This window comes from Pollachius pollachius (assembly GCF_949987615.1).
Source record: "Pollachius pollachius genome assembly, chromosome: 11".
Taxonomy (NCBI): domain Eukaryota; kingdom Metazoa; phylum Chordata; class Actinopteri; order Gadiformes; family Gadidae; genus Pollachius; species Pollachius pollachius.
In genome coordinates this window covers 14,786,610-14,808,207 of record NC_136944.1, presented here as the reverse complement: position 1 = coordinate 14,808,207, position 21,598 = coordinate 14,786,610, and the positions used below count along the sequence as shown (strand labels likewise).

At 44.3% G+C, this 21,598-nt stretch overlaps 1 protein-coding gene across 1 annotated transcript; it reads left to right on the top strand.

The window, feature by feature from the left end:
• Positions 1-1,381: 1,381 nt before the first annotated feature.
• cntnap1 (contactin associated protein 1) lies at positions 1,382-21,490 on the top strand (the record flags this gene model as incomplete). The annotated part of the gene is made up of 24 exons (XM_079745678.1): positions 1,382-1,442; positions 6,040-6,141; positions 6,494-6,687; positions 7,038-7,191; positions 7,406-7,609; positions 7,921-8,105; positions 8,356-8,505; positions 8,677-8,938; positions 9,387-9,536; positions 10,359-10,533; positions 10,925-11,031; positions 11,330-11,452; positions 11,898-12,101; positions 12,512-12,668; positions 12,764-12,891; positions 12,986-13,159; positions 13,657-13,875; positions 14,024-14,263; positions 14,657-14,896; positions 15,390-15,517; positions 15,621-15,714; positions 15,900-16,130; positions 16,243-16,287; positions 18,330-21,490. The coding sequence occupies 24 exons, from the start codon at positions 1,382-1,384 to the stop codon at positions 18,527-18,529; spliced, it is 3,927 nt and encodes a 1,308-aa protein (XP_079601804.1). The 3' UTR covers positions 18,530-21,490.
• Between the last annotated feature and the right edge of the window lie 108 nt (positions 21,491-21,598).

The window sequence follows — 21,598 nt, the reverse complement described above, 5'->3', positions numbered from 1 at the left end:
AGGCTAAACCCACACTGGACTTTCAATCGCCGGCTTCATCCCCAACAAACATTGGCCTCCAATAAACCCGCTTCTTAATCCCAAAGCATGTTTTCTATTTTCGAGCCAGTGTGGCACTCGTGGACACAAATCCTCCCATCTTCTGTGCCACCCTGCCCCCCCCCCAACCCAGCATGTGTGTCTCTGTGTGTGTGTGTGTGTGTGTGTGTGTGTGTGTGTGTGTGTGTGTGTGTGTGTGTGTGTGTGTGTGTGTGTGAATTTAGACTGTTGGTGTTTGTGTGTGTTTGGGGGTCGGGGTTACGTGTATGTTAATGAATATGAGTGTTTGTTAATGTGTATGTGTGTATGTGTGTTTGTGGGTTTACGTATGTTTGTGGTTTAGGTGTGTGCAAGCATAGGCATGTTTCTGTGTGTGTGTGTGTAGTTGTGTGCACCCATTTGTGTGTGTGTGTTAATGTGTGTGTGTGTGTGTGTGTGTGTGTGTTTGTGTGTGTGTGGGGGGGGGGGGGGTCAGAGAACACAGGACAGCTGGTATCTTTATCCCTTAACGTGTCCCACCAACCTTACTTGTCCCAGTTATCCGCATACATGAACGTTGTAAATGTGGTGGACGTACCTGGTAGAGACAGGGCCAAGGTCAGCAGACTAGTTGGTCAGCCCTGAATCCCTTGCTCTGCACTCCTCATATTGTGCTGATATGGATACTGCCTGAAATGGAACAGACCTGCATCACTCGTGGAGGAGACCAAAACACTTTGAGTATTTATTCAGCCAGCACAGTGCGCCACTGACCAGCGAGGGAACGGTGTCATAGATCAAGAAGAAATGAGCCACAGCAGTAGTGTCGGAGTTGGACTAACTCTAATTTGGTGGTAAATACCCTGATTTACAATTCGAAGAAGAATCAACCTCAAAATACTGTTTTAAGAGTCCCTCAACTTGGAGCTGATACGGTATAATTTTCGGCAACCTTCAGACTGAAAGTTTTTTTCTCCTCGTCCTCTGCACCAAAAATCCAGAATTCCGTTGGAGCGACCGCAACTTCAACTGCGACGCTTAATCGCGTTGGACACACCAATCCACAACATGTTACATTGGAAAATGCGGATACAAGACAATGTAACTCCTTGATGGGAAACATTTACAATAGTATATAGCGGTGCGCGCTCTCGGCCAAGCACAGCATCAGCAACAGCAACTGATGCGCGTGCACGCTCCGGCAGAGTCTGCTGCCCGTGATCCCGGGAAGAGGAGTTGGAACTGCGCGAGTTAAAGTTGGGGAGAGGGCGGTAAAGAATGCTGTCCTTTCCGGTGAAGAGAGAATAATCTACAAACCCAAATTACTAAACCTATTGCGGAGAAACATTGCCCAAAGTGAAGGATGATTTGCAAAATATTACGCATAACTCTTTTATTTTTGGGGTTTCAACATTGCTCATCACGTAAGTCCTGTGAAACAACCATTACTAATTTCTTATTTTTTCAATCTGCTAAAATCTTAACGCGTTTTACGTAAGGCCTGTGAAATGATCAAGTTATGTACAACAATGAGGTATTATATCAAAGACGAATAAATACGAAGTAGGATATAGGCTACCATTGAGCAGTATTAAATCTCCGATTACTGGAATCCTCAAAGGGCAGCAATGCACACCTTATGAAATTCAATTGATCTGTCAATAAAGGGTGTTTGGATGATCAGGAATCGCTGATAACGCGTTTTTCTGCATCGCATTGTTTTACGAAAGTACAGCGAAAGTGTGGAGGCTCGGATGTGTCGGTCCTGCAGTGAATGCGCGGCAATGATACCCTCGCGCAGCTCTGTCTGCATTGCAGTGCTTTTGCAGCACGCAAGTTTCTGCATCATATGTGTCTGTGTTCAACTCTGTCTTTCGGAATCAAGGCATGCCTTTTTTTTATCTGACAGACTTGTGAGCTGCCGCTTACAGAATTGCAGTCTCTATATCGCAAATTCGAAAAGGCATTCCGTAATGTAACGCACTGATTGAGACGCGCCGTGACCGTCCGCTGCAGCCGCGTGCGGGACCACCCCATTGCAGTACTTTTGGAGCTACATCACCTGTCCAAAAAAAAAAGCATAGGCATAGGCCTACCTATTGAGGTAAAGACGTCACAGTAAATACGGTGCATGATGTTTTTTTGTGAAGCCATTTGGGGGATTTTAAGCCGTATATAACAATTGACTGTTGCATCAGGTGCATATTTTAAGATGCATTTTTAACCTGCCGTATTAGTTTTCATACAATTAGCGCATTAAGGACCTTGTCAGAACGACCCCAATATGATTTAAATATGATCAATCATGTTACATGTTCGTGTTACTACCATGCCATGCCGTGACTCCGTGCGACTGGCTTCACGTGCAGCGTCATGGCATGAAGGACGCGTCAGCCCACATGCTTCTGCTTTGCGTGTAGGTCACGTACGACACCGTGGATAATGTGGGCACCTGTTCAAGGTCATAGGTCAACACTATCAGTATTTTTTTCATTGCTGATGGAACCGTTATGGATGTTTAATAGGAGGAGAGAGCATGTTGTTGTTGTTGCATGTTGCGTTCTTGTGGTGAGATGCTTATTGTGTGCTAGCACAAGGCAGGGTAACCAGCGCTATGCATGAGAGGTATGCTAAATTTGAGGGTTTTTTTCACGTGATGACGTGGTACCAAACTGAATCGTGATGTGCTTGTGGCATTAGCAGGTGTGTTATAATATTTGCCATGTCTGACTGCTATCATAATTATATCCAATCCCAATCCAACATCAAATCATTGGACGCTGCGATCAAAATATAGAGGCCTATTGGTCCATAGTGTACTATCTCAGAAACTATGACGGCAGCCTTGTCTTTGGGGGCTGTGTTCTGTGAATACAGGTCAAACTGTTAATCCGTCTGCGGTGCTTCACAGAGAACCTCTGACAGATTAAAATGGTGCTTCGAATCCCAGACCTCATTGTCCCTGGCCAGGGTGGGGCTGAGCAGTGGTGGCATAGTGTGTGTGTGTGTGTGTGTGTGTGTGTGTGTGTCTGTGTGTGTGTGTGTGTGTGTGTGTGTGTGCGTGTGCGTGTGTGTGTGTGTGTGAGTTCATTTGCTCCAAATTGACATCCAGGGAAAAAGGGAGGATTGCACAATGGCCCTGCGCAGAATAAACTTTGCTATTCTATTTTTGGACCTGCGCGACGTGCTGATGATTTATATTCACACAGAGACACAGCCTGCCATTCCTCAGTATATCCTCAATCGTTCTTCACCTTGGTATATTTTTTGTGCTATTCTTCAGCCTGCCTCAGCCACATATAAAAAGAACCCCCCGCGCCCCCCTTCCCCCAGACACACACACCCCCTGCGCCCCCACCCACCCCCTGCTGTGCGTCCTTCCCCATGAATCATTCAGCAAAATCTTTCGCCCCAACCTTGCTCTTTTCCCTGGTATAATATCACAGCTCTGATCATTGATAACACTCTGTGCCGCTGCCTTCCATCCATTACTCAGGCAGGTCTGTGAGATGTCCGATGTCAGCGGTGTAAAGAGTGTGGCCGTGGTCGAGGCAGGCACACTGCCCTGGGAGCAGATGCTCTCTGCATATGAAACCAGGGGCGATGTCGTCTGCCAGCAGCGCTATAGCAGGGTATGGCAGGCTTGCAGCTACCACGGGGTAGACTGATGACTCAGCAGCAAGACCAGTGCCTACTGCACTCCCAGCAACCGCGTCACGCTGTAATAACACCCAGGCAGCCCTCTTAACGTTAAAGCCAGGAATACATCACCGCCTGAAGCAGGAGGGAAGATACAAGGAGAGAGAAGGGGGAGGGAGTAGGGAGAACGAGAGAGAGAGAGAGAGAGAGAGAGAGAGAGAGAGAGGGAGCAAGAGAGGGAGAGAGAATAGGAGAGAGAAAGAGAGGAAAGCGAGAGAGAGGAGACAGAGAGAGAAGCAGTAAGAGTAGCTAATGTAGTTACTGAGATGTGACAACGCCCAACTGGTTCTGCAGGAATAAGATGATAAAATAACACAAAGAAAGTGTGGTAGTGTGTGTGTGTGTATGTGTGTGTGTGTGTGTGTGTGTGTGTGTGTGTGTGTGTGTATGTGTGTATGTGTGCGTGTGTGCGTGTGTGTAATGGGGTCATACATTAAAGTAATACAGAGTGGGTGGTTCTGTGAGAAATAAAACAGACGACAATGTTATAGATACTATAGAGAAAAGAGAGAGAGAGAGAGAGAGAGAGAGAGAGAGAGAGACAGAGAGAGAGAGAGAGACAGAGAGGGAGAGAGAGAGAGAAAAAGAGGGAGAAAAGGAAGTAAGGAGAAGGGAAGTAGATAGAAGATAGAACAGAACCAAATGTGTGGAGGAGGGATAGATGAGGGGGTGGGGGTTGGAGGATGTGTTGCCAGGAGAAGAGCAGAGGAGTCTGCTGGCCTGGGTTAACCCCACTATGACGAAGCTCCTTTTTCCTGATTTCACATTCCTCTTGTAATTCAGAGCCACCTCCTGAAGGAAGCGAGGCGTGTCGCGAGTCCAAAGTGACTGCGCACAAATCAACCGTGTAATCAGCGAGACACATTTCTTTCAGAGCCTTTCAGAATAGCTGCAGCATCCAACGCTAGGGGTGATGCATCAAAGATTCTGAATTGATTCTGCCCGGTGCTGAAGGGCATGAAATCTGTTTCGGCCAAATGGTTAAACTTGTTTACGCGTCGTAACATATTATCAGAGCGAGAGAGAGAGACATCGAGAGAGCAAATGATTCTCTGTCAAGGTTGCATTTCCATGGCTCAGCATATTTTCTTTCTGCCCCCCACCTCCTCTTTTCAGCCATTGTCCTTGTAAAATGGCCGAAACTGATACAGCATATACCTGTGCTCGGCGGGCTCCTTCATGTAGAAATACCACTTTTAACATTGACTTGATCTTGGATCTTGTCTCCAGCGCATGGTGCATGCTAATCCCACTACCGAACAGTGTCATCTTCCTTATGCTGTGTGACCTCAGTGTTCTTAAGAGTAGGAAATACAACACCGAAACTCCCAGAGGATTACCTTGATACAAGGTAGAGTTCAATGTAGATGTAGCTCTCGTTTAGATGTTATTCGTTTCTAACAATAACATCATTTTTTCCATTTGACGTCTGTACCCTCAACGACGGGAAATCTGACAGGAGTGATGGCCAATCCTGTGACTGACTGGCCAGGGGCCATCACTCATCCTCATCACACGATCGGGCCGCTCACCAATCACTAAGGCTCTGTCACTGCAGCCCATTCAATTAGAATAATTATTCACTAATACAACACTCATGCATGCAGAAGGTTCAATTATAAGCGTCTAAGCACAGGCATGCATCTTCGTAACCTACGGATGTGAATGGGTGGTGCTGTTTTCCTAGGGAACGTGTCAGCAGTGTTGGGGACCATTTCACTATGGCGACACTGTGTTCTTTAAGATGGAGTACGGCAGTGTGTGTGCATCAATGCAATTTGACACCACTTGCTTTCTTTCTCATCCAGTCCCACCTAGGTGTAAATTAAGGCTACAGAGGTAGAAACGGAAAGCAAAGTGAAGGGCTAGAGAAGGCCTGTAGAATTAGTGTTAATGAATAAAGTGGTGTTCCTTATGACGCTCGTTCATTGATTGAAGTGGTTAGGGGGTCAGATTACGATCTTGTACCATCTTTCTGGCTGCAGTATTTACTTTATATCACCATCTACGATGTTTTTATCAGCGTTATGAGCTCAGAAATAAAAGGCTTGTCCAGTTGGAGTACGTCCTCCTATTTGGGATCTAATTGTGGAAGTTAATGGAATCTAAAGTTGAAGTGCGTACTGGAAGGGAAACGTTTTCCAAATGGACCACTTACCATGGCTCAAACAATAAATTCATTTCATTACAATAAACATAATGCAAACTACCATCCTGCTCCTTCGATAGGTGCCTTGTTGTTGTAATGATGTAAGAAAAATTTGCATGTAAGAAAAAACCCTTCCCCTTCCCTCCCTCTCCTTTTGTCGTTGTTTCTTCAAGGTGAATGTGTTGATCCACTGGTCTCTGGGCTCTATGCCTCCTCCTTCCTTGCCTCCTCCAGATACAACTTCCTCTACTCTGCCAACTTTGCCAAACTATATGGTAAGACTTCAATTTATCTGACACAATGTAACTTTGAATGTCAACGTTTACCAGTTCACACTATTTCCTAATATGTGCTAAGGGGCATGTCTACAGGGATCTTTTCTGTCTTTTTTGGACTAATTCCACCCCTGTTAAATCTAAATGCCTTTAAATAAATGGAATAGGTTTTATTTTGTGGTGTATGTATTATCAACAACTCTCTGCAAAATCTGGGTGTAGACTGGCGCCCCTCCCCTGTGCTGTTCTGTGCCTCTCCTGGCTCAGCCCTACTGAATCAGCCTGGACTCGACACTGGCCAGACACAGGTGTACACTCTCTTCTTACATCTGCCCGGCTCTCTTTCCTGCAGGAAGCAGCGGTTGGTCCCCGTCCCCCGGGGACCGACAGCCATGGCTGCAGGTGGACCTGGGCAGGAAGTACCGGCTGGTGGCCGTCGCCACCCAGGGCACCTTCAACTCCTACGACTGGGTTAGCAAGTACACCCTGCTTTATGGGGACCGGCCTGACTCCTGGACCCCATATGTCATGAAAGGGGGGAATTCGGTAGGTGTTATGGATGGGGGGGGGGGGACTGAATGGTTGTTGTGGGAATAGTATGGAGGAAAAGCCCCTCACACACCTCAACTAAATCCTATAAAGATGTTATGGTCCACAGCCCATTATGCAAAAATAGATTGGGTAATTATCTTAACTGTCGAAAAGGACCAGAACTGCCGCAGAGATGAGTGGATATATTGACGTTTAGAACAGACTGTGCAATTCTCTTTATTGGTTCATCATCTCCAGCCACTTCATAAGGTGTTCCACACCCACCACTACAGGGATCCACAGACTCATTAGTTCTCTCTACCCTCTCTCTCTCTCTCTCTCTCTCTGACCTTCACACTATGCAGACAATGCCAGGAAACTGGAACTACCATCAGGTGAAGAGGAATGTCTTCCACTATGCCTTCACCGCTAAACACGTCCGCCTGCTGCCTCTGGCGTGGAACACTGAGAACGGAGGGAAGATTGGCGTTCGGCTGGAACTCTTCGGCTGCCCCTATGGTACAAAATATCCCAACCATGGGACAGAGTCAGTCAAACCATCTTATGTAGAACCTAGTAAAACCCTTGATCTCATACATTAAGGATTATATAAGACTTGCAATGTGTGTCTAGGACATACAGAGTAAGCGACATATTCAAAAATAAGAACATACAGTTTTATCAATTCCTTGGCATCCTTTGCTTAGTCTTTCCCTTCTCCCTGTGTGTTTAGACTCCTACGTGCTGCAGTACAACGGCGACGACACAGTGATCTACATGTACCCAGAGAAGAGGTCCCGCACACTAAGGGATCACTACGCCATTAACTTCAAGACCCTGGAGCAGGACGGGCTGCTGCTGCACAGCGAGGGGGTTCAGGGAGACGTGGTCACCCTGGAGCTCAAGCGAGGCCGTCTCTATCTGCACATCAGCCTAGGTAAGACACCAGACCCATACACAGGAATCCCACTGTGGGAATGGTTGATAGGCAGACATTTTGAGGTTTTCAGAATATACCAATGAAAGTAAGAAATCCAAGAAATCCAAGCCAGACATTAACTTATTCAGTGCTGAAATATATAAAGAGATTGCCTTGTGGGGGATAGGAAACGCTGGGTAGACCTATATTGATTTCCGGAGAAACACCCACAGCTATGATAATGGAAAAAGTTTCAGCTTCTGAGTGCTTTTTTGTTCCGGGAAACCCACGTGCTTCCGTCTGTCCTCGTCGGTACGTTGGTGTCTCAGGGAGCAGCATGGTGCACAAGGTAAACGGCAGGACCACGTTAACCGCCGGCAACATCCTGGATGATCAACACTGGCACTATGTCACCATCAAGCGCTACGGCCGACAGGTGAACTTCACCGTGGACAGCCAGACGGTGACGGCCATATGCAAAGGAGAGTTCAGCCACCTGGACCTGGACTCCCAGGTAATTCTTCATAGTGAAGGATGGGAAAGCAAATAGGCAGGGCCGTGCACAGATTTATTTTGTTTGGGGGAACGGGCTCAGGGGCATGGGTGCACCGATGCACCCAGACGATAAACATTATCATCTTGAAAGCCCTTGGCTTTCTTGATTCATGGTTGCTGTTTAAAGACGTGAAGGCTAATTCATAGTCAGGATGCCATAAATAAGTGATGTTTTAAACACACAGGATTTAACGCCCCGGTCCTCTTAGTTGTATGTAGGTGGTGTGATAGAGAGCAACGTGCCTCACCTGCCCACCACGCCAAACTTCCGCGGCTGCCTGGAGAACGTCTTCATCAACGGAATCAATATTATCGACATGGCCAAGAGAGAGGAGCCGGAGATACGTATCCCCCGAAAGGTCAATTAAACCACCATCTTATCATCAATCACAATACATGTCAAGAAAGCTTGAAATAACCCGATAACCCGTTTACAAATAATCATCGTTCATGGCATCGTCTCAAGTCGTAAATCATAAAGTAATGTGTATTTTGTTGTTTTTTCTCTTTTTACCTTTGCTTTCCATTAGAAAAAGATGCACTACCATTGTCGTGACATTCTGCTGAAGCCCATGACGTTTGCCGGGCCCAACAACTACCTGCAGGTGCCCGGGTTCTTCCGGAAGCCCCGTATGTTTGTCAAGTTCAAGTTCCGCTCCTGGGACTACACGGGGCTGCTGATGTTCACCCGCTTCGCCGACGACCTCGGAGCTCTGGAGCTCGGTCTCAGTGAGGGACAAGTCAACGTCACCATATTCCAGCCCGGCAAAAAGAAACTGCAGTTTGCTGCAGGTGACCACACACACACAATCCCAGTTTGCCATAGAATTTACTATAATATAATGTTAAATATATTTATTCAGAGAGCCGATGGATGACTAGTTCTGCATGAGGTTAAACAACAAGACAATATTGTGGAGCATGCCTAATTTTAATTAATATGTCCGGGAGAATTTAACGGCTGTGTGAAAATGTAGAAGTTTTTCATTATAAACTGAATTGACACACCTCAGATATGAGTGGCAGAAAATCGAATTATAGGGAAACATCAGAAAATACAAATAGGACGTTCTCAATCAGAGAAGCCTTGTGATACAAGGTTATTTATTTGTACTTATTTGTGAATAAACAATACTTAAATGTCAGAGGTTCAACTCTCTCATTTCTAGAATACAAAAATCGAAATAATGACGTGGTGTGAAACCAAATCGATTAAACCTACCCTTTTTCTTCCTGCTAGGCTACCGGCTGAACGACGGTTACTGGCATACAGTGGACCTGGCTGCCAGGGACAACCTTATGACCCTCACCATAGACGAGGAGGAGGGCTCTCCACTGAAGATCACCAACCCCTTCACCGTACGCACCGGAGACCGCTACTTCTTTGGCGGTAAATAAGCAACTAGCAAAAAAAGCATGGCTATCTCTCACTTGAGGGAATTAATAATAATACAATGATTATGCTTCATTTATACAGCACTTTTCTAAACAATAGTTCAAGTTCTTGACAGAGAGAGAGAGATAGAAAATAATGCTGTATACAAAATATCACAACAACAACAAATAAATTAGCCAAAATAAAGCCAATCATGTTAGTACAATTTTAATGTGCTTTTAAAAGCAGTAAGACACAACTTTAAAAGAGCAGAAAGTTCCTGATATTACAAAACATCATATAAATAGGTGGGTTTTTGAGGGTTTCCACAACCAACGGTTGTGCATGGACATTTTATGCTTAAAGCTATGGAGGGCAATTTGCTGTAACCAGCCAGAGTAAGCTAGATTTGGAAAGTATCCAACCGTAAAAAATCCCAACCCTGCATTCAGGTCTCCCCCCAAAACCACTCCCTAAAAACACTTGACTAGCTCGCTAGCTTTAGCAGTGGGTCTGCCTGCCTCGTGGAAGACTCCGGTCAAGCGGAATGAGTGCACGGCCAGAGTGGGCGCAGGCAGAGGGCTCGGGAGGTAGACAGACACATGAGCCATCCAGACGGGCCTATAACAGGCCTGCGATATCCACAGATACCACTTTTTCTCTTCTTTTTCTCAGAGCATTTGTTTTATTTATTGCTATCGGAATGTAAAGAGAATCTCAACAAATTTGTAAATAATACATATATAATGTCGGAACATTTCTATAATAATAAATTGCTCACCCTAGCTTTAATGGTGAGGCGATGTTAAATTACCGTTTGTCTGTATATATTCTCAGGTTGTCCGAAAACAAACAACACCATACGGAAATGTGAGACCAAACTGAACCATTTCCATGGCTGCATGCAGCAGATCTACATTGACAACGAACAGCTTGACATTGACTTTATACTGCAGCGCCAGTGGGGGCGCTATGCTGAGCTGCTGCTAGGCACCTGTGGTATCACTGACAGGTATGGTGTCTGATAATATTATTTATTAGCACAGACAATACTAAATACTATTATTCACCGACTGTTGAGCTACTTTTTGTGTCACAGTGTAGAAAAAATGATGATACAGGTACTTCATCTATCCGTCTATTTGATTTAAGATTGATGTTTACCCCATTGATGTCTCTACTGGTCTATTACTGATACTGGTTTGCAATATTATGCAAACCACAACAACATGTTGTTTAATATTTGAATAACACATTTTGTTTTCTACATTATTCAAACTTGTTGAACTTCAACTAATTAAAATAAATGTACTAAATATAATAATAATAATAATGAATGGCCAATAGCATCGCACAATTGCAGTATTGTAAGTGTCATCGCCCTTTGATGATGTCATCTACAGGTGCACGCCGAACCCATGTGAACATGAGGGCAGGTGCATCCAGTCATGGGACGACTTCATCTGCCTGTGTGAAAACACGGGCTACAAAGGAGAAGTTTGTCACATGTGTAAGTTACACCCGGTGCATGCATCAAGTGTAAGGTAGGCAGGGGATAGGTTAGACCAGTTGGTTTGTGTCTGATTTAACAACACCAATGCAGAGTATAGGCATCCCTAAGCAAGATACCCTAACCCTATGTTGGCCTATCTTAATAATACTCTATCTAATACTATCTAATACTCATTGCTTAAGTACTTGCTTAAGCGTCTGCTAAAGGATAATGTAGTAAATAGCTGTATGTTATGAAATGTACACATTCATAACATACCCATTCGCTATAATAATCCTGCCTTTTGATTTGACAGCGGTGTACAAAGAGTCATGCGAGGCCTACAGACTCCAAGGGAAGTACTGGTCTGGGAACTATACCATCGATCCGGATCTCAGCGGACCATTGAAACCATTTGAGGTGTATTGCAAAATGAAATGTAAGATCATCCAAAAGTGTGTGCGGTATCAAGAATGCTGCAGCTAAGTGACTGGAGCTCCAAACAGATATCTTACTGTCCTTTTTAATTGTTAAAACACAAACACAAAATAAAACACAAATATTTAAAGGTGTATAAATAAAAATTGATTGATTGGTTGATTACAATTTTTATTTTGAACATGTAAAGAAAAACTTAATTGTCATACAGGGAATAATGATGCTACACAAAATAGAAAGCATAATTAGATACATAAATGATAAACACTTGTGGATTGCAATAACATGTTCGAAAAGGAGTGGGAAGAAGAAAAAACCTATTTAATCCCACCCCTTCTCAGTAACTCATTGTAATTACGCTTCCTTAGTCATAAATATTATTATTATTAATATTTTCATTTATTATTGATGTACGACCTGCATCTGTCCTTCCACCGTCCCCGCAGCATATAAGGCTTGGACTGTGATCCTTCATGACCGTGGGGAAGGCACCAAGGTGACTGGCAGTACTGTAGACCGACCATACGTAGGCGACGTTAACTACTGGAATGCTTCCTGGGATGAGGTCACTGCCCTGGCCAACACCTCCATGTACTGCGAGCAGTGGATCGACTACTCCTGCTACAAGTCCCGCCTGCTCAACACGCCCAGTGAGTGATTGGATTGGTCGGTTGTGCGGATAGACAGAGGCAGATGGAGCAATCAGGGAGGAGCATCTGCTGGGATAAAAAAAAAAAAAAAGATGACGGTAACATGACATGACGGTTTGAAATGTCCTGCCTGACTACTACTAAAAGCAGCAGACGACTAAAAGCAAACCAGACTAGACGTTTGTAGACAGTTTTGATCCATTCATTCAACATTGTTAGTATTTAAAATATATTTTTATGAAGTTTATAGGATGATTATAACATTATTCTAGTTCTTAATAAAGGATATAAATAATTATAAATGTTATACGTTTATTACCATAATTATTTATAATATTATTATTATTATTAGTAGCATTAGTATTATCATATTATCTTTAATGAATCACCATTGTGCTTCCTCCTCCCAGATGGAAGGCCTTACGGCTACTGGATCGGTCGTAACAATGAGAGTCATTACTACTGGGGAGGGGCTTTCCGTGAGGTCCAAAAGTGCGGCTGTTCCATCAACCAGACCTGCACGGACCCCAAGTTCCACTGCAACTGTGATGCAGACTACAGACAATGGTAATACCAGGGGCTCACACCTCCGGACATTCTTACACACTTTGAGTAATAAGCAGGAGTCAAGGTCTGATGTTTTTTTCATTGGGCGTTTCCAGGTATTCAGACAAGGGATATTTGGACTTCCGAGATCATCTGCCCGTACGGAGGGTTGTCATCGGCGACACCAACAGAACCAACTCAGAAGCTCAATACATTGTCGGACCCCTACGCTGCCATGGTGACAGTAAGTACAAACATTGATGAGAAAATAAAAGAAGCATTGATTTTTCCAAAGTTCTTTATTTTTTTTACCAACGCTGCCATGTGTCTCTTCGCAGGAAACATCTGGAACACCATATCCTTTGTCAAGCCCACCTACATCACGTTCCCTACCTTCAAACCGGGCTCCAGCGCTGACATCTCCTTCCACTTCAAAACATACCGAGACAACTGTGTCTTCCTGGAGAACTCTGACGAGCAGCTCCGCAACTTCATTCGCATAGAGCTCAACAGTGAGGGACACCTTTTTCATTTGTGACGTTGACCCGATTCATAACCTGGCAGCCATCTTGGCTCTAAAAGATCACTTCCATCACCCAAGATCAAGAGGGTGATGGAAGTGAATGCGGAATTCCGCATTTACTCCCTGCCATCTTTAGAGCCAAGATGGCTGCCAGGTTATGAGTTGTTTAGAACAAAGATTGAACCAAGTTGCCCTCCAGGTAAATAAAGCCCATAGCTAAGAGGGTGGCATAGTGTAACTGCAGTAGGGCGTTTGACTCCCAGAATAATGGTACTTGGTTTCAATTCTCACTTTCAGCAGGCTAACATAGAAGTTGATGCCTAACCCTCCCTACCAGCTCCTTAATGACATGTATCTGAATTGAGTCAATCAATGGATATAAGTGTCTGGAATCCATACCTGCATATTACAAAATGGTGTCCCTGAGTCCTATTGTCATCTTACCATCTCTGTTTTTCTTTCTTCTGCTTTCTTTCCCCCGGCCAGCGACCCAGAACCTGGCGTTCGTGTTCATGGTTGGGGACGGCATCCTCAACGTGACCTTGAGGTCTCCCATGCCGCTCAACGATAACGAGTGGCACTTCGTCCAGGCCGAGATCAACGTGAAACTCGCTCGAATCAAAGTCGACTGGCAGCCGTGGGCGGTCAAGCGTTTCCCAGGCCAAACGTTTGTGACCATGGAGTTCTCACACCCAATTCTCGTGGGTAGGTCCTTCACCAGTTTATTGCGACCATGCTTTGGGGACTTTTCGATTTGAAAACCCACTCAAGGTTTTTGCGACCATCTTGGTTCTACCTCAGTTTTAAACGCTTATTGCTAATAACAGTAATCTGCTTGCTTTTCTTCACCCAGGCGCGGCCAACCGTACCCTGAGGCCATTCCTGGGCTGCATGCGAGGCTTACGGATGAACGGCGTGCCGCTAGACCTGGAGGGGAAGGTGAACGAAGAGCAGGGGATTCGCAGGAACTGCACGGGCGAGTGTCTGAATGCGACCATACCGTGTCGAAATAGCGGCCAGTGCATAGAGGGCTACGCGTCATACACTTGCGACTGCAACAACACGGCCTTCGATGGGTTCTATTGCCATAAAGGTAAGATTAGTTAATGGTCATTTTTATCTTTCTAATAATCCAAAAAATCTCCCTAATGTAAATGAGAAGAACACCTGCTAACATGGTGCAATATTTCTAGTTCAATGGATGTGTCAAACTTGTCATGTGTTCTAATGTATAATTTTTATGTCACCCCCCCTGCTTATTTTATTCTGTTATTTATTTTGCTGTTTAATATAAAAGTAATAATAATAATAATGCAATCAAATTGAATTACTTTCAAATGGACAATTCAGTCTAGTAATAAACAGGCATATTATGAGGCACTACCTTCACTTTGTACCCGCGTGTGGATCAATTCACACGGCACATATCAACGGACCGTGGCCCTCTTCCTCCTCGTAACCCCCTCCCTTGCGTGCTTTTCCTCAGACATCGGCGCCTACTTCGAGATCGGCTCGTGGATGCGTTACAACATACGGAAGAAGCCCATTTCGGACGAGGCGGCGTGGGCCAACTGGATCGACCCCCACTTCGACAACTTCAGCCTGGGGTACAACGACACGGCGGACGACGTGGAGTTCAGCTTCAGCACCCTCCACACCCCCGCCGTGCTGCTCTACATCAGCTCCTTTGTGCAGGACTACATCGCCGTCATCCTCAAAACCGACGGTAGGGGCGACGCCGACCCCATGGGCGGAGGTGAAAGTAGCCCTGCGGAAGAACACGATGGATGACCGGAATGATAGTAATCCATTCAGGAATAGTTCTTCCATTCAATACTTCAGTGTTGTCGGCAAACGTAACCGTTTAAAAAAGTAACAGGGCTCATATTATTTTACTACCAGTTGTTTTGTTGATTTGCCATTACACGCCATCTCAAAATTGAACCATTAGTGACATCACGATTGGGAAGGTCCACCGAGATGTATCATGGATAGATTAGAATAAAGGGCAACCAAACAATGGGATGGGTTACTGAGTGCTGGTGTGCCTACAACCTTCCCGTTGACAGGTCCACTGTCGAGTTGTTCTGCTATGATCCCTCCGTGGGCTTGGTTGCCCCTATTTGAATAAGCATCCGAATAGTGGCCCTTTAACTGCGACTGATGAGTCAGAGTAACGCCTTGTAGGCTAACACTGCACTGCTCTTTGAACCCCCCAGGAAGCGTGGATCTGAGGTACAGGCTCGGCCTGATCACCCATAAATATCAGCTGACTCACAGGAACCTTGCGGATGGATACCCCCACTATATTAACATAACCAGACACAACAGGACCATCAAGTCTCAGGTACCTGATGCAATTGTGTTACACAATAACCCTAACCCCACAACATAAACTCATTGCTGTGTCAACCATATAGAAAATAATGAGGTGTTTTCAACAACTACAGGTGGATTACATGGAGCCCATTGTGGAGAAGATAACCCTGGTAGAAGATGCTCGATTTGATTCTCCAAAGTCCATGTTCCTGGGGAGGGTCATGGGTAAGACACACACACACACACACACACACACACACACACACACACACACACACACACACACACACACACACACACACACACACACACACACACACACACACACACACACACACACACACACATCATACTGCATCGTGCCTATATTGAGCCAGTCTTTGACGGAGACCTACTTCCTGTTCCCTCAGAGATCGGCGACATCGACAAGGAGATCAAGCGGCACAACGCGCCCGGCTTCATCGGCTGCATCTCCGGGGTGCGCTACAATGTCTACGCCCCCCTCAAGGCTCTGTTCAGACCCAACGAGACGGACCCCCCGGTCACCACCCAGGGCTATGTCTCTGAGTCCGTCTGCGGGGCCTTCACTCCCGTCCATGGTTACGTTCCCTGGGAGGCCGACCCCTGGTTTGTTACCATCGGTGAGAAGACCCCGACCCCCCCCCCCCCCCCCCCTCTGCAGATTAGTACACAAAGATAAATTATGAGACAAAATAAACTAACTACTCTCTGTTTCCACATTTTGTCTTTCAGAATACCTCTACATTCATGATGACATGGGATTGTTTTGGATAGCAGGTATTTCCATACCACTATTCTTAAAGTGAAAAACCCTAAATAACCATAATATATCCACTACACACATACCAAATATGTGGCCAGGAAAATGTAAAACCGTACATAAATATATATCACAAAGTCAGCTAATAAATGAGTCTTTGACATCTCTGGATTTTAGGAGGGTGGTCTGAATCCCCTGGGGGAAAGATTTAGACTTAGTGGAGATAACACAGGTTTCTTCAAGGGCAACCCAATGTGCCCAATATGCCTTCATCAATGTTCCTGGTGAAGTAAGCCCACTCCGATAATGTAATGCAGTCCCAGTTAAAGCTACTCTCTCTCTCTCTCTCTCTCTCTCTTGCCTAATGGGCCTCTTCATAAATCACCAAACACACACAGAAACACATGCACCGAAACACACACACCCTGTCTGTCTCTCTCTCTCTCTCTCTCTCTCTCTCTCTCTCTCTCTCTCTCTCTCTCTCTCTCTCTCTCTCTTTCTTTGACTCCTACCATTCTCTCAGTTTTCTGTCTGATAATGTAATGCAGTCCCAGTTAAAGCTACTCTCTCTCTCTCTCTCTCTCCCTCTCTCTCTCTCTCTCTCTCTCTCTCTCTCTCTCTCTCTCTCTCTCTCTCTCTCTTTCTTTGTCTCACTACCATTCTCATACGTTTTCTGTCTCAGAGAACCATCCACTCTATTAGTTTAATTTATGACCTCTTTACACACAGACACACAGACACAGACACACACACACACACGCACACACACACACACACACACACACACACACACACACACTACCACACTTCCTTTATTTTGCGCATTGTCACATCTCAAGAACTACATTAGCTACTCTTAGCTCTTCTGTCTCTTCTCCTCTCTCTCTTTCCTCTCTCTTACCCCCTCCCCCTCTCTTTGTCCCTACTCTCTCTCGCTCCCTACCAAAAGCAGCAATTGGATATTCCTATTTTCTCCCAAATCCTCTAAACCAATATGGACACTGAGAGGTTACATTTTCAGCTGTGGCATTTTAGTCTCTATACTTAAGCTTCTAAGGGAAAGAGTTTGTGCCACTTGACAGTTCCAATGTGTGCAGACATATCTAATAGGTCCTTGCCGCACGCAATTATTTTACTTTATTTAGTTAAAAAGAGATTAGTAACCTTTAAATCCTTTTGATTTATGCCACAGTTTTTGGCTGTAGGCTGTGCAGCTAGAAATGTACATTTAAATAAGATGCATGAATGGATGTAAGAAAGTATCTCTCATTTGTCAACACCAGTTCATGACTATTCGTATGCACCTTTCAGTTGCCTCAAAGAGGATCAGAAGTACTTTCATATTTTTATCTATTCACATCCCAGAGGACTTCAGAAGCAAATTAGTTATGGATGGTTGGTAATGGAAAGGTCATGGAAGATAGACTACATCACAATAGCACAGATGCAGAAATAAATGAATAGAATTCCCGCGTTGTGTGTGAGAGAATGGAGGGCCTGATTAGAAAATATTTCCCAGCTATCTGTTTACCACAGCCCTGTCTGAGTCTCTTAATAACAGATAAGCTCTATGAGGGTCTGCAGGTGTTATGTTATTATTGTAATGCAGGAACATCAGATTTATAGGAGGATTACGATAATGTCCTGAAAATACTGATAATGACATGGGTGTCAGGTCTGGCCGCAGATCAAATTCTGTTCGGCCAATATTATGTTTTATACACAGGATGATATTGGCTTCCTGTATGCTATGTATAGTGCATTAAGGTTAACGGTAGCTAGTATGGGTCATATTGAATAGACAATACTGTGTATTCCTCAAGTTACCTCGTGGAAATTAATTAGACAATCTCTCAAGAAAAGCACTGCATTCCCAAAATTGATCAGATAACACACACACACACACACACACACACACACACACACACACGCACAAACACACACCCACACACACACGTAACAATGTGCAGCAATGGGATTCAAGGGATTACAGTGGCTACAGTCTATGGATGATCTAATTCCCTTCATCCCTCATATCTCTGCCCTCCCTCACCCACAGTCGTCGTCCTGCTGGCGCTGGTGCTGCTGTTGGGGGGGCTGTACAGTATCTACATCTACCTGTACCAGCAGAAGGGCAGCTACCTGACCAACGAGCCCAAACACCTGGACTCGCCCGGCAGCTCACGCCCGCTGACGGACACCCTGCGCAAGGAGAAGCGCAACCTGCCGGAGATCGGCGAGGAGTTCCGGAGCGACTAGCCAACCGCAGCTAATAATGGCTATTAAGGGGCGGCTAGGTCATTTGTTCCTCTTGTTTTTTCGGATGGCGGTAATACTCAATCACAACCACAACCACAAATACCTTTTTTTTAATATATAATCCCTTCAGATTTTCTTTCATATTTTTTGTTATCAGTTTATTCATAGTTGGTTTGTCTGCGTTCCTCTCCCCAGCGAATTTCTGAAACGCCGGTGCTCTGTATTATAGGACATTGAGTTGGATCTAGATTTGCCCACTATATTTTTGTGAAACCCTATATTATGTGAGTAGCTAACCAGTCTCACACTGTATCGCAGGGTGAAAATCAAAGTGCCTCGTCAGAGCAAGCTTGATCAAAAGTGACCCACGGTAACATCTCGCAATCTGAAAAAAAGATCTTTCATCAGATCAGTTTTAAAATCCCTCAGTAGTATATCTTTATTTTTTGAGGTGGATCAGAAATATTTCATCTACCAGAAAATCCGGAATAAGTATTTGAAACCCATGATTTATTGTATGCTATACCTTTCAATGGCATTGATTTGTATCACATAACTCTCTTTCTCATGACATCAGTGGCTATATCTTGAGAACTGATGTGATATAGAAAAAATTATAACAAGCAAAGATAAAAGTAAACTCAGCATACATCATTTAAACGCTCCTCCTCCTTGTTCTTGACCCCCGAGAACCGAGAGTGCACAGAAAAGCATGGAGCCTTTCCGACGCAAAGCTTTGAGATGATATAACGACAGAAAAAACTGCACAAACAATAACCAACACACCGTGAAATGGTATCGCTTGAGCTTGTTGTCTGATTACAGCCTTTAGCATTGTATCCATACGGCGATAAGACATGCCATTGTGTTTTTCAGAAATGACATGGTCTCTAGAAAGAGACCGGCTTTTGTGCAGTACATGCTCTGTGTGTGCTCAGAGCTCAAATGCTCTGCAGAACCTGGGAGGCTTTATAAGCAAATGATTATGGACATAAGGCAGAAAGAATATGGGATCATCTAGAGAGGGTTGGAAGAATTGTTGGTGGTAGGAGCTGCATTACGACAGGTATAACCGGACAGGAACTCGATATAAAGGCTCTGCGCGTCTGTTTTCTTGAAGCAGAGCATGGTGCTGCTCTAAACCAATCTGGCTTGGCAGAACTTTCCCAACACCGGTCTCTGATGGCATAATCAAAGGGGAACTATCTTTTGTCTTGTCATTCATAATGCCCCCCGCCAACCCCTTCCCGGTATAGAGCTCCTTTGTAACACGAGAATAAAATAAATGTGTTAACCGTATCAACATGCGCGCACACACACACACACACACACACACGCACACACACACACACACACACACACACACACACACACACGTACACACACGGACAGCTAGACAGGGACCACACGAGTTTAGTACTTCTCACCACACTGCTAGAGTATTTTTGCATAATGTGTAGGACAGTAGTATTGTACTGTTTTATTGCTGCTCTCTCGTCAGCTCCCTTCATTTGGGAGAGAATATAAAAAAAAGTAGACAGTATATCTCTCTCCAGTTCAATAACGTTCTTCCAATCGGACGGAAAAAGGTTATTGGAATCATTCAGTGTGAAATGTAGCCTAGGGCAACCTTTACTTAGCTCCATGCTGACACACCCATAGTTAAGAACTCAGATGACTGTATTTGTATTTGGCATTCATTAGCTATGGATAATCTACCGCATGATGGCTGCACTTTTTCTATTCCATGCAATGACATCGGCTTCTTTCAAGTTCACATAATTCCGAGTCAATAGCAGTTACGATCCAATACATATGTATGTGAATATATGAACACACACGAGTGTTGTTTAAAAGAATTGATGATTATCAACTTTTTCTATTGCTTTGATTTTTATGGAGCGGATCAGCGGTGAGGATCAGCAGGAGAGATAGGTTTGAATGTAAACGCTGCAACTGTTATGGCAAGGCAAGTCCCTGCAGTACAACGCTGGTTGTACTGGTCTCCCCGTAGTGTGTTCAGCACTGGAAGTTAAAGGACCCCTATCATGCATCTGGATGGACACTCCCATTTGTGATGTCACAAATATGGGTCCTTTAAATTGCAACATATGCATCGTAGCTTTTCATTATGCTCAGGTTAATAGATACAATGGTACCGGTTTTACCACAACACTGATATGCTCCTGACCTCGACGGCAATCGTTTCCATTGTTGAAAGACGGTGCTGTGCATAGCTGTTAAAGATTGTAAACTAATGTGGAACACACATAAATAAAAAGGCAGGAAATAATAATCTATGAAAAAATGTACAGATTTGGGGCTTTTTTTCTAAGCTATATTTTTAACAGAGTGTTGTAATTGAGTCGAATGAGAGAGGAAGGAAGAAAACAGAACGATTTGTTACGTGTCTGATCAATTTCAAGATTGTTTTTGCTTTTCAGTCACAATTTACACAGTGAACACTTTTGGTTTGCTTTTGTTAACCTGTTTGTGTGTATTAGAGAACTGCACGCACACATTGCTATTCATTTGAAAAAAAATACATATGCATTCTTCTACGATAGTAGTAACACTGCAATGCCATTGTTTTGAGTTGATTGTGGTCCTTGTAGCGTGTGTATGTTTGACTATATGAATATAGCGTGGAATTTCTGTTACTGCGTAGCCTACCAAGATCTGCCGACTAGAAATGACAGTGTTCGTACCACAGAGAGGAGTCTGCTGATGAGAGCTGTGCAATTTTCATGTGTAAACTTCAATTAAGATTCCTTATGGCAGGAAAACTGGAAGGCTAGCGATAAGCCGTTAGCTAAAGAGAGGTCGGCTAGTTACATAAAGGTAAATCCTTCCAAGACTGGAGGGAATCATCAAACAAGCTACTAGAACAAGCTACTCTTATCACTAATGACAGTGGTGTTGTGATTCAACTCAACTATATTAACTTATTTTATTGATTCATTTAAAGAGGGGGAGGGGCGAGTCTGCTCGGTTGGTTTGGTTTTGTGATGTCACTGTAAATGACCATTACTGTGTAAATTAAGGCAAAACCAAACTGTCACCACAATA